General features: G+C 42.8%; 3 protein-coding genes across 7 annotated transcripts; 1 reads left to right on the top strand and 2 right to left on the bottom strand.

Annotated features, from left to right (window-relative positions):
- Nucleotides 1-1,108: 1,108 nt before the first annotated feature.
- aimp1b (aminoacyl tRNA synthetase complex interacting multifunctional protein 1b) lies at nucleotides 1,109-10,095 on the top strand. 3 transcript variants are annotated; one of them, XR_010167368.1, is made up of 9 exons: nucleotides 1,109-1,224; nucleotides 2,812-2,906; nucleotides 3,068-3,181; nucleotides 5,017-5,196; nucleotides 5,274-5,473; nucleotides 5,749-5,923; nucleotides 6,049-6,227; nucleotides 7,884-8,066; nucleotides 8,378-10,095. XR_010167368.1 is itself a non-coding variant. In XM_063901131.1 (8 exons), the coding sequence occupies exons 1-7, from the start codon at nucleotides 1,193-1,195 to the stop codon at nucleotides 6,213-6,215; spliced, it is 963 nt and encodes a 320-aa protein (XP_063757201.1). In that variant the 5' UTR covers nucleotides 1,109-1,192; the 3' UTR covers nucleotides 6,216-6,227; nucleotides 8,378-10,095. The 3 variants fall into 3 exon arrangements, 2 of the variants coding, with proteins under 2 accessions (XP_063757201.1, XP_063757200.1); XM_063901131.1 differs by lacking the exon at nucleotides 7,884-8,066; XM_063901130.1 differs by lacking the exons at nucleotides 7,884-8,066; nucleotides 8,378-10,095 and having other exon boundaries at nucleotides 6,049-6,401.
- Nucleotides 6,256-7,749, bottom strand: LOC134876216 (GTPase IMAP family member GIMD1-like). Its single transcript, XM_063901158.1, has 4 exons — nucleotides 7,679-7,749; nucleotides 7,284-7,446; nucleotides 6,939-7,198; nucleotides 6,256-6,806 (listed from the first exon to the last, which is right to left on the bottom strand). Exons 2-4 carry the CDS (start codon nucleotides 7,444-7,446, stop codon nucleotides 6,531-6,533), a joined length of 699 nt encoding a protein of 232 aa, XP_063757228.1. The 5' UTR covers nucleotides 7,679-7,749; the 3' UTR covers nucleotides 6,256-6,530.
- Nucleotides 9,036-12,665, bottom strand: LOC134876207 (dickkopf-related protein 2-like). Of its 3 annotated transcripts, none has more exons than XM_063901143.1 (5): nucleotides 12,486-12,665; nucleotides 11,892-12,061; nucleotides 11,562-11,718; nucleotides 11,037-11,165; nucleotides 9,036-10,897 (listed from the first exon to the last, which is right to left on the bottom strand). In XM_063901143.1, exons 2-5 carry the CDS (start codon nucleotides 12,057-12,059, stop codon nucleotides 10,500-10,502), a joined length of 852 nt encoding a protein of 283 aa, XP_063757213.1. In that variant the 5' UTR covers nucleotides 12,060-12,061; nucleotides 12,486-12,665; the 3' UTR covers nucleotides 9,036-10,499. The 3 variants fall into 3 exon arrangements, with proteins under 3 accessions (XP_063757213.1, XP_063757212.1, XP_063757211.1); XM_063901142.1 differs by having other exon boundaries at nucleotides 11,892-12,064; XM_063901141.1 differs by having other exon boundaries at nucleotides 11,892-12,665.
- Nucleotides 12,666-13,126: the final 461 nt, after the last annotated feature.

Below are 13,126 nucleotides of genomic sequence, written 5' to 3' on the forward strand. Positions count from 1 at the left end.
ATGAGACTTTTAGAAAAATGCCTCTATGAATAGCAAGAACGAATCAATGTAAAGTCCAACTATCAACCATAAAGTGTTTTAATAAGTAATGATCTTTGCTTTTAATCTGAGCCAATCCTTTCACCCATTTACGGTGTTTAAAGGGATCATCAGCACTTTAATTGAATGTTTAAAAAGTCATAGTTTGTATTCAATATTCAATTTAATATAACATTTTATATTTAAGACACAGCATTTTGTACGTAATGTTTTTTATCGATTATCTCTGGACGATTATTGTCCAACAGGTTGATTTCCTCCTCTCTTCTCCCACTGACTAGGAAGTGAAATAAAGAGGGAGTTCGCTTTGCTGCAGTTCAGGTTCCTCCACCAGAGGGGGCTGAGCGTGCTGAAAACACCTCGAACACACTGCTGAACTCAGTCTGTAACTCTTTAAAGTAAATACAAATAACAACAACAACAACAACGACAATAATAATAATAATAATAATAATAATAATAATAAAATAAAAATAATAATAATAAAAATAATAATAATAATAATAAAAATAATAATAGTAATAATGATAAAAATAATAAAAATAATAATAATAATAATAATAAAAATAATAATAATAATAATAAAAATAATAATAATAATAATAATAATAATAATAATAATAAAAATAATAATAATAATGATAAAAATAATAATAATAATAATAATAATAATAATAATAATAATAATAATAATAATAATGGAGAATAACCAAAATAGAGAATTACAAAAATTTAAAAGGTTATGTGTAAAATAAACAAAGTAAAATATTTCTTGATGAGATACAGCAGAGTAGGAACATACACATGCAACAATTAAAATACCCCTAATAAAACACTGATACAGAATAAAATACATTTAAATTAATTTGAGAAAAAGAAAATCATTAAAGAAAATCAACAGAAAAATAAGAAAAACACTTCGTTGCATGCAAAACAAATTCAGTGTTGACTTTTAAAAGCCTCTCAGATGTAAGTAGTATACTGCAAGGATCTAGATATGTTTCCCCCTGTGCATTGTTTAAATAAACTCGCCTTGTTGCGCTCATTTAAAGGGTAGTATGACCTTTGACCTCCAGCAGCTGCAGATGGAAACAGACAGCTGACAGCGTTTGTGTTTCGCTTCAGAAAAACTCTCTGCTTCCACTCCGACAGCATGGACAACATGGACAACATCTTCGATCCCAGGTACTAAAACATATTCTTTATTGTACTTTGAATAGTGTACTATAGTCATGAATATAAATGAAGGGAATACAATAACGGGAACTTCTTGCAGAGGTTATTCAAAGGTTAGCTCAGAGGTAAAGGCAGCTTCCAGTGTGTTGCTTAAAGACACACTTTTTATTTACATCAAATGGGATTATTAAAATATTCTGTAATGAGTTTGAATTACAACAGCTGCAGACGCGTGTCCTTTATGTAGAAATGACTTTTATTACATTCCAGGATTTTTGAAATGGTTAAAAGTAGTTGTTTTAGTAATAATAGAAAAAGGTAACGTGTTTTTCAAGAGCATGTCATTTTGTTTCTCATTTATTTGTATTTATGATTTATTCATTCATTTTACTAAATATTATCTCCTCTATTTACCATGGTTTAGTGTGTGCGTTGCCTTGAAGGATATTTTGTACTTTTGTTCCTAAGCATTCTTAAAACATGTATTCATACAATCCGATGCTGCTCACACAGACCTGAACATGGAGTACTGTTAAACTAAATAAATACATCATAAAATGCAACCGTTCAAACTAAGCGGATTTTTTTGGGGACATTTTCTGCTAAAAGCACAATTTAAAACCCAGGACTTTTATTTGAAACAGAGTGTTTCTTCTTTGTGGTAATACTACTCACACTCCCTGTTGTGGTTGGTCATGTAGCAGCCGTGTTATTTATAGCAGGGGGCCGGACTGCAGCTGTTTCTGAACATCATTGCTTTAGCAGCTGCTACTCCTATGTGTGTTATTCACATTACACATACAGTGTGGGGACATACGCCGGGGTCCCCACAGGGACAAGATGTCTGGTTTTTGTTAGGGTGAAGGGTGCGATGTTAATATTCATTTGCGTACATGTTTTTCAAAGCGTAGTTCGGTGTTACACTTTAGGCTTTTTATAATAATGAGAAATATAATAATAATATTAATATATAAAAAATATGAATAATATAAAATCCTCACCGTAAGAAATATATATTAATTCAGAATGCTATAATATTCACAATAATAATAAATAATCATGATGCTAAAGAAAATATCTCAAAGATACAGCAGATTTTCTCTTTTGATAATTAAATAAATAAGGTCTGCAAAACGTTAAAAATCATTTCAATTTTGAGCATTTCCTAACAGTCTTTCAGGGGATTTTAATAATAATAATCTATGTAAATCCTAACCATTTCGGGTTTGATACAGAAATTAAATCCCAAACAAACTTCCTCTTATCAATTATTTCTGACATTTCACCCTCTCTCTCTCTCTCTCTCTCTCTCTCTCTCTCTCACTCTCTCTCTCACTCTCTCTCTCTCTCTCTCTCTCTCTCTCTCTCTCTCTCGCTCTCTCTCTCTCTCTCTCTCTCTCTCACTCTCTCGCTCTCTCTCTCGCTCTCTCTCTCTCTCTCTCGCTCTCTCTCTCGCTCTCTCTCTCTGCATCGAAGGGATTGTGACAGCTTTTCTTACCTGATCAAATCTGCAGTCCTTCATGAAGTATTTCATTCCCATCAATGCAAACAACCTGGGATTTGAAAGTATTAATATTTTGATTGTTTGTCTCTTAGCTTTGCAGCTACTCTCATGAAGCTCGATCCAGAGGACGGCCCGCAGTTTGTGGAGTACTTTAGAACTCACGCCATGTTGTCGAAGGAGAAAGCACGTGAGAGAAAATATGTGTTTCAACTCAAAAGTTGTTCAAACTATTTTGGCTGAGAGATAGTCTATTATGTGTGTGTGTGTGTGTGTGTGTGTGTGTGTGTGTGTGTGTGTGTGTGTGTGTGTGTGTCTTTGTGTCTTTGTGTCTTTGTGTGTGTCTTTCAGAGCTCCAGGCGTCAGTCAGAGATCAGAAGAAGCTGCTGGTTGAGAACGGGAAACTGAAGAAAGACATCGAGCAGCTCAGAACTCAGCTGCAGGACAAACAGAAGAGACGCACCGGTACACATGCACACACACACACACACACACACACACACACACACACACACACACACACACACACACACACACACACACACACACACACACACACACACACACACAGTCTTTCTCATTCTGAAAAATGATCTGTGTGAATGACATGCTAAATGAAGTAGTTGAGAACTCTCCAGAATGATATCTGCATTCACTTTCACATTCAACATTTATCATTTTGGTAGCCAATGGTTCCCCGGTTGCCACGCAAAAAAGTACATATTTCGCCAATCAGCGTCGTCAAATTTTAGGGTTTGGGGGCTCTGAAAATATTGCCCGTGGTACCAAGCTTAGAGCACCACTGCACGGTACGGACATTTACCTCAGAGAGGAGCAGCATGGCGATGTGGAGTAGCACTAATGCAGTTCAGCTAGCCCCAGGTAAACCTCTACACCTGTATCCCTTCAGAAGAACATTAGAGGACAAACTAATTGCAAAAGAACTCGGACCGGACAAGCCAGAAGTGAATATAACCCAACAGGCAGGTATTTTATGTAGGCCAATAAATTAGAAAGGAGACATTGTGAGCTGCTGATGCAGAGGAGCGCTGCTCAGTTTTAAACGGGCAGCCACACAGGTGGCGCACAGGTAGTTAGGCTAACACGTTTCACAGGTCATGATAAGGATCAAGTTCCATGTTTATTACGCTCAGTGTCCAGATAGAAAGTGCAAACGCATAACGATCAATTATAACAGGGAATACAACGAGCTAGTGCTTTAGAGAGAAAGAGATTTTAGATTTTTCAAACCACTTTTATTCACAAATAAATTAAACACACCACATCAGAACAAAAAACAATTCAAAACAACTTCAATTCAGGAATTGATTGAAAACCAGCTCATCATTCTCCACTGAAACCAAAGCATTTTGAAAGCACCACATGTTTTGAAACTCCCCCACATTTTCTGTCAATAGTGAGTGTGTGAGTGAGTGTGTGAGTGTGTGAGTGAGTGAGTGAGTGAGTGAGTGAGTGAGTGAGTGAGTGAGTGAGTGAGTGAGTGAGTGAGTGAGTGAGTGAGTGAGTGAGTGTGTGAGTGAGTGAGTGAGTGAGTGAGTGAGTGAGTGAGTGAGTGTGTGAGTGAGTGTATGAGAGTGTGAGTGCGTGAGTGAGTCAGTGAGTGTGTGAGTGAGTGAGTGAGTGAGTGAGTGAGTGAGTGAGTGAGTGAGTGAGTGAGTGAGTGTGTGAGTGAGTGAGTGTATGAGAGTGTGAGTGCGTGAGTGAGTCAGTGAGTGTGTGAGTGAGTGAGTGAGTGAGTGAGTGAGTGAGTGAGTGAGTGAGTGAGTGAGTGAGTGAGTGAGTGAGTGAGTGAGTGAGTGTGAGTGAGTGAGACTATGTGTGTTGGATCATTTATCATTGTTAATGATTTGGGATCTCCAGCTGGTCACCCTAAAATGCACCAGAATGCAGGAAATCACATCTACTTATTCAAAATGCTCCCCAGACCCACCTACAATATTTTTCACCAGCTGCCACTGACACACACACACACACACACACACACACACACACACACACACACACACACACACACACACACGTGCAATTAAGACAGGAAGTGACTAAGCGAAAGTGACAGCAAGAGACCGGAAGCTGACAGGAAACGACTCAGACTGAAACCACACTCCGGTTAGATTCATCTGGAATTAGAAAGACAAACACTCTGAGCTGGATGAATGTGGTCAGATTTAAACAGTTTAAATCTAATACAACCTTTGGAAAGGCATTTCAACTTGGAGACGAGTCCATGAGAAAAGAAACAGCCTTTTTAATTTCATATATTTTTCTTTGTTTCGCAGCTAAAGCTCTTTTCTCCCCGGCCCCGCCTCCTACGACTGCAAGCCCCACCCCCAACACACCTGTCAATCAGTCCCGGTCCCCTGCTGGAGCAACAGCTGCTGTTCCCAACATTTCTCATCCTCCCTCCTCCCAGGACCGGAGAGACAGACAGAACAGGAGGAAGAGAGGAGACAGGAAAGGTGAGATGAGGAGGAAAGGAAATGAGAAAAGGAAGGAAGGATTCTGGTTCTGACTCTGATCTACTTGTCTTTCTTAGCTCGTCCTTCTTCTGACTCCCTCTCTTTGGGGGCGGAGCCTCGAGTCGACGCGTCGCGACTGGATCTACGAGTCGGACGGATCCTCAGTGTCCGCCGCCACCCGCTGGCCGAGACGATGTCCGTACAGGAAGTGGACGTCGGAGAGAACGCTCCCCGGACCGTCGTCAGCAAGCTAGGAGCTACCACAAACCTTGAGGAGGTAAAAAAACGACTTATAAAGGAGCTTTATTCAGAAAGTTACGGCTTTATTCTGTAATCATTACTGTAATCATTACGGCTGTATTCTGAAATCATTACTCACTCTCTTTACTTGAGAAATAGAAAGACCAGATTCTGAAATGGTGATTTTTTTTAACAAATACTATATAGTTTTCCCTAAAATGTTATGACTTTCGTCTCAAGTGTTCGGAGTTTATTCCTAGGATGTTACGAATTTAAAATAATGCATTTTATAAAACGATTTCCCCTTTGCAGCTGCAGGGCGTTCTCGCTGTGTTGTTATGCAACGTGAAGGCCTGTAAACTGAGGGGCGTGGCCTCTAAGGCCCGCCTCCTCGTTTGCTCCGCTTCGGAAGGCGACTGCACAGAGCGACTGGCCCCGCCCCCAGGCTCCGAGCCCGGGGACAGAGTCACCTTCCTCAACTACCCAGGTAACAACCATGAACATTTTAAAGCGACCGAACACAGAGCATTCATTTGCTTTCATTTGTATTTTGGTGTGAGGGTCTTTTGGTTTGCTTGGTGGTCATGACCCCCCCACTCTATCTGTGTCCAGGTGAGCCGGACAAAGAGCTCCAGGCCAAGCAGAGGATCTGGGAGATTCTTCAGCCCGACCTGCAGGTGGACTCAAAGGGAGTCGCTAACTATAAGGGCTGTGGGTTCGAGGTGAAAGGGAAGGGTCTGTGCCGGGCCCCCTCCCTCACCAACTGCAACATCAAATAGACGAAACAAGAGGTAACAACATAGAGAACAAGACGTGTGCAAAAGGCTGATGTGAACCACAGTTCTTTTATTTTGAAAAGCCAAGAAAGAAAGAATTCAAATGTGCTGCTGATGAGCACTTAGCCAGTAAGTACATCGTGCCGTTAGCTAACAAAGTAGTCTTCATTAAAACATTTTGAACCAGAAGCATCTGTTTCCTTGGGTGTTTGATTTACCATACAGCCAGAGGAAAAGGACAAAGGTAGCGCAGTCACATAACCTGACAAGTAGAAAAAAGCAAGATCATTTTTAAAGCAAAAAGCTTGTGGGTTTTCTTTAGAGTGAGACCTCGGTCCGGACGGTCAGAGCTGCGTGATGGTTCCTCGCTGAGAGGCTTAGCAGTCGGTCTCTTAACGGTCTTCCTCTGACTGACGGCCAATCACAGCTGTTCTCCACGAATGAGACTCCGCCTCCCACCTTTTCAGCCAGAGCTTTCAGCCAGTCACTGGTCTGCGCTAGATAGTCTGACGGCTGAAGCGCCGCGTCCTTCAGGTGATCGGCGTGTGTGATAACGAGTAAAGCATGACGACGCCATTCTGGCCCGAAGAGATTCTGACCCACAAAGAACACAAAGTCACTCAAAACACCCCATAGTGTCTGTACAGTGTGTGTGTGTGTGTGTGTGTGTGTGTGTGTGTGTGTGTGTGTGTGTGTGTGTGTGTGTGTGTGTGTGTACGTGTGTACCTCCACATGCTCCTCAAGGTGTGTGTTGTCATGCATGTCAGCTCTCACGACGAGCACAAGTACGTGCACGCCCTCGGGGCAGAGCTCGTGCACGGCCTTTGGGCGGGGAAACGGAGGGGGCGTGTCCAACACTCTCAAGGTGAGGTCGGACTCCGCCCCCTTTCTCCTGAAATACCGCGGGAAATTTCGGCGTAGCAGCTGGTGCTCCGTCGTCATGCAAACGCCGGCGATGCAGTTTCCGGTTTTGAATTCTTCCCCGCCTGCAGCACATTTTATAAAAGTGTCGTTTTACAGGATAGGTTTCACACGTTTTAGCCAAGTTAATTAAAATAACATGCTACTGACCAATCAGAGCGTTGCCCACAGAGCTCCTCCCACTCTGCCTTCCACCTAGCAACAGAACGTTCAGGGCCAGCACGTTCCGCTCGCCGTCGTCGTGCCGACCCCATCTGCCGAGGATTCCGAAGGGGTTGTTGCCGTGACGATTGTGTTCCGTGACCAGAGCCATCTGAGGATTGGAGAGTTGAATTTTCTAAGTAAAAGAACTAAGTGTCGCCGGATGGAAACGATGAAGTGTTAAAAATAAAGTGTTCCTAATTCACAACAACAGAGTCACTGAGGTCAACCGACTTCAGGGGTTTTTGTTAAACAGTTTTTTCATTTTCTAAGAATCAATGTTATGTTTAGGTACACGACACCTGAACTGGAAGATTACCAGAAGGAACAAAAGCGAGTCTTACCTTAGGAGAGGAAACCGCCACATTTCCTGGACTGATCTATATTTTAAAGTGTGTGTGTGTGTGTGTGTGTGTGTGTGTGTGTGTGTGTGTGTGTGTGTGTGTGTGTGTGTGGTTAGTGGTTATACAGTAACCAGTCCTACCCATCTCTCCCTCTTGCTGTACCTTTATTGGTGTTGTAAAGACTGATAACATCCCTGTCATTTAGATTTAAAGGGACACGCATAGGAAACTGTATCCTGTGGTTTCACAAGCAGCTGAAAGCATCGCCTGCTCAGTGCATGACGCTGCTCGCCCTCAGCGTTTACTCTCCTATCATCATCAGAAGAACAGGGAAACATGGACGGCGACATCAAGGAAGCTAGGAAACAAGGAAACACCGATCACGATGGTAACTGTTCAACAAGGAAGCTAGGAAACCCGGATGGAAGAGTGTGTGTGTGTGTGTGTGTGTGTGTGTGTGTGTGTGTGTGTGTGTGTGTGTGTGTGTGTGTGTGTGTGTGTGTGTGTGTGTGTGTGTGTGTGTGTGTGTGTGTGTGTGTGTGTGTGTGTGTGTGTGTGTGTGTGTGTATAAAACATCTGCTTTCTTTTCAGTTCAAACTAAGAAGACATTATTTATGAATCTATATTTTTAAGGTGCTTTTTAAATTCTAAACGTTGGTAATATAGTTTGCATTTTTTCCTCTTTGTTTTTCATTTCAGAACGAAGACGTCATCCTGCTGAGGCATATTAACATCAGAGTTTGTATATCTGAGTATGAGCTTTACCTCTGCGGCCGTATAACTGTTATCTGCACAAATTAAATCATTGCCTGTTTCTCTGCAGGCCTTTTCCTCTTGGCTAACCGTATCACTACAAACAGTGCTGGAGAAAGACCCGGTACATGTGGTCCAACCAGAGGAGGGTTTTCCAGCTTCAGATGTGAAAAGTAAACAATATTTTGGAAAATGGAAGCTGAATAAAGGACAACGTTAGCCTAGCTTGGCTTCAAACACTTGAGACTGGGGATAATAGCTAGCTTAGCACTGACACAGTTTGAAAACAGATCTCTGACTTGGCTCTAAAGTCACTCACTTACATGTTAATGGTATTTTCTTTCTAAGAGCAGAATTATTTCTCGATTTAAAGGGTGTTTTAGTGCTAGAGTCCACCTGGGAGAACATAAGGTGGTAACCTGGACTGTTCTGTTATCCCTTATTGTCCTAAAAAGAGTTCAATCAACGTGATTTAGCCATGTTGAGAGAAAGATAGCGTAGATGTTTACTAAACTCATTTGGTAAATCTACTTTACAACTTTACATATCTTACAGGCTTAAACTAGATCCAAGATTGTCCCAAAAAACTAAGCACACAAACACGTTTGAGGTGACCAATCCTTTTAATCATAGAAACACAGATTCCTTCAGAGAGCGATAAACATACAAATAGTTACAGCAACATTCATCCAGAACACAGTGGCACAACTCAGAAAAACACGCCTCTCGAAACACTGCAATCAATCCCAACTTCTGCAGAAACCCAGGGCCTTTAATGCTTTGGCGGGAAACGTTTGGGTTTTAACGAGGCCACATTTCACAGGTTTGGGATGTGAACGAGTTTCTATTGACCCCAGTTTCCATATTGCTGTTATTCTGACAGATTTGTGGTACATTTGTTGTTCTAGGGGTTTCAGTGGAACATTTAACATCAACAAAGTCCTTGATTTTCTTCAGATGAGTCCTCAACAGGTTGAAACACATCAGAGTTCAACTAATCTCAGTAGCTTTAAGGCTAATAGCTAAAGATCCCTTGTTTATCAGAATCAAACCAAAGCTGAAAAGACATTTCTACAGAGTTATGTCTTTTGTTATAGCAAACATTCACCGGTCATTCAAGGTTAATTGTTCCTTTGTGAAGTATAGCTTAATTGCAGTTTAGCAGGACGGGCAAATGAAACAGGTGATTGTACTTCTTGGTGTTTGGTGAGTTGTCTAGTGTTTTCTCCATTTGTGCAACACCATTGGATATAAGTAATTAAATATCTTAATAAATAAGTCACCAGTGCAATGTAGGACTTTCTTCAGTATTTGGTCTAATGAAGCCATTCTACGACGTACCAATGACACATTCATGTAACGCTCCACCTGGCCTTCATCTCAAATGTAGAACATTCCTGTAGAGGGTATTTTCAAAATAAAAGCGTGTGATTTATATCTGTTGGTCTTTACAGCCTACATAACAACAGACTCCACTTTAAATATCAGTGTTATTCCTGTCGGTGTAAGGGAAGACAAACTGGATTTCAAAGCGGTTTCTGCTCGTCTAGACAGCGGAGGAGGAGGAAACCAGATCTGAACCACAAAGAGTTTCACTCCCGCCTGACAGGAAGCTCATTAGCATCGTTTTGATTGCTTAGTCACCCCCCTCCCTCAGCAGCGGGGTAAAGTAACGGAGTACGTTGACTCAAGTACTTAAGTCAAATTTAAAGTACTTTACTTGAGTACTTCTACTTTGTACGTCTACCCTTTGAGAGGTAAATCAGGTACTTTTTTCTGCATGAGTACTTTGCAAATGCTTTCTTACTTTTACGTGAGTAACACAACGCAGGACGTTTTGGTATTCCTACACTCTGGTACTTCTACTTTTACTCAAGTACAAGACCTGAGTACTTCTACTTTACTCAAGTACAAGATCTGAGTACTTCTACTTTCACTCAAGTACAATACCTTAGTACTTCTACTTTTACTCAAAAAGCCCTGAGTACTTCTCCCTCCTCTGCCCTCAGTCTCTTATCTCTCTGGCAGAGAGAGGGAAGTCCGTCCTCCATATTGAACCTATGGTGTCTCAGTGTTTCTGGCACACGTGAAGCCGTGTCTTTGCCACGTCTGGTGACGCCGACTTCCCTGCCGAGGAGGACAACAGCGAAGTGTGGGGGGAGGAGTGGCGAGAGGAAGATGCTGCGAACTTTGACCTGGCCCCCGCCGCCAGCAGTGAAGAGGAAGGTGAGGGTGGGGATGAAGATGGAGATTTGGCGCCGGGCTCTCGCAGCGTCCGGCAGCTGAGTCTGTCCCCACAGGGGCAGCGCTGGAACAGCTCCAGCCCGTGGTTGCCTTTCCGCCGGTGTCGCGTGCAAACCTGTCCCTCCCGCAACACGGGCTTACAGATACGGGTCCAGAAGTGACGGGCGCAGCACAGCGCCTCGGAGCAGTCGGAGGAGCGGAGGCAGGGGTCGCCCACCTGACCTGGAAATAATAAGACCTTAATTAGATGATGGCTAATCCGTGAAGGCAGTAGCAATCCCATCCAGAAGTCCAAATGTGGACATCAGGAGAGTTACACTTAATAAAACAGAATTTGATCAATCAGTGAAATGAAGCTCACCTTTACTGGAGGATCCTTTGGACTCCATGCGCTCTCTCTTCCTCCAGCCTCTCTTTTTGGACAGAGGACTCATCTCTCCATCGGGGATCGTCTGAGAGACAAAGCTGTCCTCGTCAGGAACACAGATATCTGCAGGGGGGGGGGAGCAGTTATAATGAATAGATGGGAAAAATGGTTTGGATTTTTTGTAAACATTTATCAAATTCAAATATATAAATATTAATTCCAATGATCTCTGGACTGAATAAATATAAAAATGGAACCAAAGTTTGATTTTAACGTTCTCCTGTGAAACACTATTTTCACTACTGTCCTTAAAAATTACAAAGTGTGTTTAATGTGGAGAAACATGCTTGGTTGCGCATCCCTTATTGTTGGGGACGTTTTGGCTAGTGTTAGGTCCGTAAATGAACCTTTGCAGCTCATCATTCTGACTTTATGTCATTAAGAGCACGTTATCCATCCTCTATAGTTTACAGAAGCACAAGTTATTCACAAAAGATATCACAGTTCATTCAGTCTTACTGTTGCTGCAGCGGTTTCCGGGGCAACACATGCCATCTCTGTGGCAACGCCTCTTCCTCCTGCGGCAGGTCTGGCAGCGGGAGTGGGCGGGGCCTTTGGTGGGGGAGTGGCAGTAGCTGCCCTCGCGACACTCCAGGTCGCTCATGCACTGATACAGCTGCAGAGAGACAGGTGCTCGTTATTATAACGAGCTGTTAACGCGTCATAAACTGACACACACACACACACAAACACACACACACACACACACACACACACACAAACACACACACACACACACACACACACACACACACACACACACACACACACACACACACACAAACACACCGTCAGGTCCAGGCTGGGCTCCCACGTGCTCCTGTTCACCGGCAGCGCGTGCCCCTCCCGCAGGATCAAAGTCCGGATGGAGTTCAGTCTGACACGAGCCGCCCCTCCGCACGAACACGCCACGAGCACGAGCGCGAGACTCACCATCAGCACCGAGAGCAGGTACATGACTGCTGGGAGGGGGGGACATAAATACATGAGAAAAAGCCTTCACTCCAAATGTTATTGAAGTTGAGTACATGTAGAATAAGCCCGGGGGATAAACGCGTTTCAGTTCTGAATGAAACATCACGAATAGGGAAGTGGTTTCACCTTTCAGTCCGAAACACACACACACACACACCCGCAGGAAAAACCACAAGGCCAAACTTAGATTACTATCTCTGCATCATTTAACTGAAGTTAAATCCAGATATGTTTGAGACACAGAATAAATTCACGAAACGGTATTCCTGCAGACACACACACACACACACACACACACACACACACACACACACACACACACACACACACACACACACACACACACACACACACACACACACACACACACACACACACACACACACACACACACACTGATAACCCTACCTGTTGCTTCAGAGGGAAGACCCTGTCCTCTGAAAGTCGTTCCAATGTAATAATTAATCCCGGTGTTGACTTAAATCCCACTTCCGGTTTGTCTCTCCTGCTTCTTGGCTCTCAGGTGAGCAGATGCTGCAGGTCTGACTGCAGGACTTCAGGTGAACTGTTCCCGGATCATCGTGCACTTTATATCTGCACACAGGTGCACCCCCGCTCCGCCCCCAACCCCCCACCCCCCACTCCCGTGCAAGCATCGATACCTGCAGCCATCGATACAGAGAGAGGGAGAGAGAGGTGTCTCTGGTGTGGGAGCCTTTAGAGGATATTCACATCGCCATGCTATACTTTAAGACTGTATTATGGGATATTCTGTATAGTGCATCATCATTTATTTTGAATTTATATATATTTGTTTCTTAACTCATGTGCAATGCCTTGTTTACATGCAGCTGTAACAAACAAATCCCCGATCTGGCACCAATGAAACACATCTAACGTAATCTGATAAGATAAACTTGATTGATCCCAAATTGGGATTTTTTGTGCTGTAGTGGCAAAAAAAACAACAGGAATTTCAAATTAAAAGAGAAGGAATAAACAAATGTGAAATACAAACATCCCAAAGCAAAAACAAAACCGCATTAAAA

This window comes from Eleginops maclovinus, chromosome 14 (assembly GCF_036324505.1).
Source record: "Eleginops maclovinus isolate JMC-PN-2008 ecotype Puerto Natales chromosome 14, JC_Emac_rtc_rv5, whole genome shotgun sequence".
NCBI classification, from domain to species: domain Eukaryota; kingdom Metazoa; phylum Chordata; class Actinopteri; order Perciformes; family Eleginopidae; genus Eleginops; species Eleginops maclovinus.

What these genes read in the sequence shown, in the direction of transcription:
- LOC134876207 (XM_063901141.1), bottom strand. Translation starts at nt 12,089, where the DNA reads ATGTATTTATGTCCCCCCCTCCCAGCAGTCATGTACCTGCTCTCGGTG. An exon ending in CGGAAACCGCTGCAGCAACA is followed by an intron (nt 11,166 to 11,561) that starts GTAAGACTGAAT and finishes CCCCCCCTGCAG; the next exon opens with ATATCTGTGTTCCTGACGAG. An exon ending in CAAAGGATCCTCCAGTAAAG is followed by an intron (nt 10,898 to 11,036) that starts GTGAGCTTCATT and finishes TATTATTTCCAG; the next exon opens with GTCAGGTGGGCGACCCCTGC.
- LOC134876216 (XM_063901158.1), bottom strand. Translation starts at nt 7,446, where the DNA reads ATGGCTCTGGTCACGGAACACAATCGTCACGGCAACAACCCCTTCGGA. An exon ending in TGTGGGCAACGCTCTGATTG is followed by an intron (nt 7,199 to 7,283) that starts GTCAGTAGCATG and finishes AATGTGCTGCAG; the next exon opens with GCGGGGAAGAATTCAAAACC. An exon ending in ACCTTGAGGAGCATGTGGAG is followed by an intron (nt 6,807 to 6,938) that starts GTACACACGTAC and finishes TTTGTGGGTCAG; the next exon opens with AATCTCTTCGGGCCAGAATG.
- aimp1b (XM_063901131.1), top strand. Translation starts at nt 1,193, where the DNA reads ATGGACAACATGGACAACATCTTCGATCCCAG. An exon ending in CAAACAGAAGAGACGCACCG is followed by an intron (nt 3,182 to 5,016) that starts GTACACATGCAC and finishes TTTGTTTCGCAG; the next exon opens with CTAAAGCTCTTTTCTCCCCG. An exon ending in CTACCACAAACCTTGAGGAG is followed by an intron (nt 5,474 to 5,748) that starts GTAAAAAAACGA and finishes TCCCCTTTGCAG; the next exon opens with CTGCAGGGCGTTCTCGCTGT.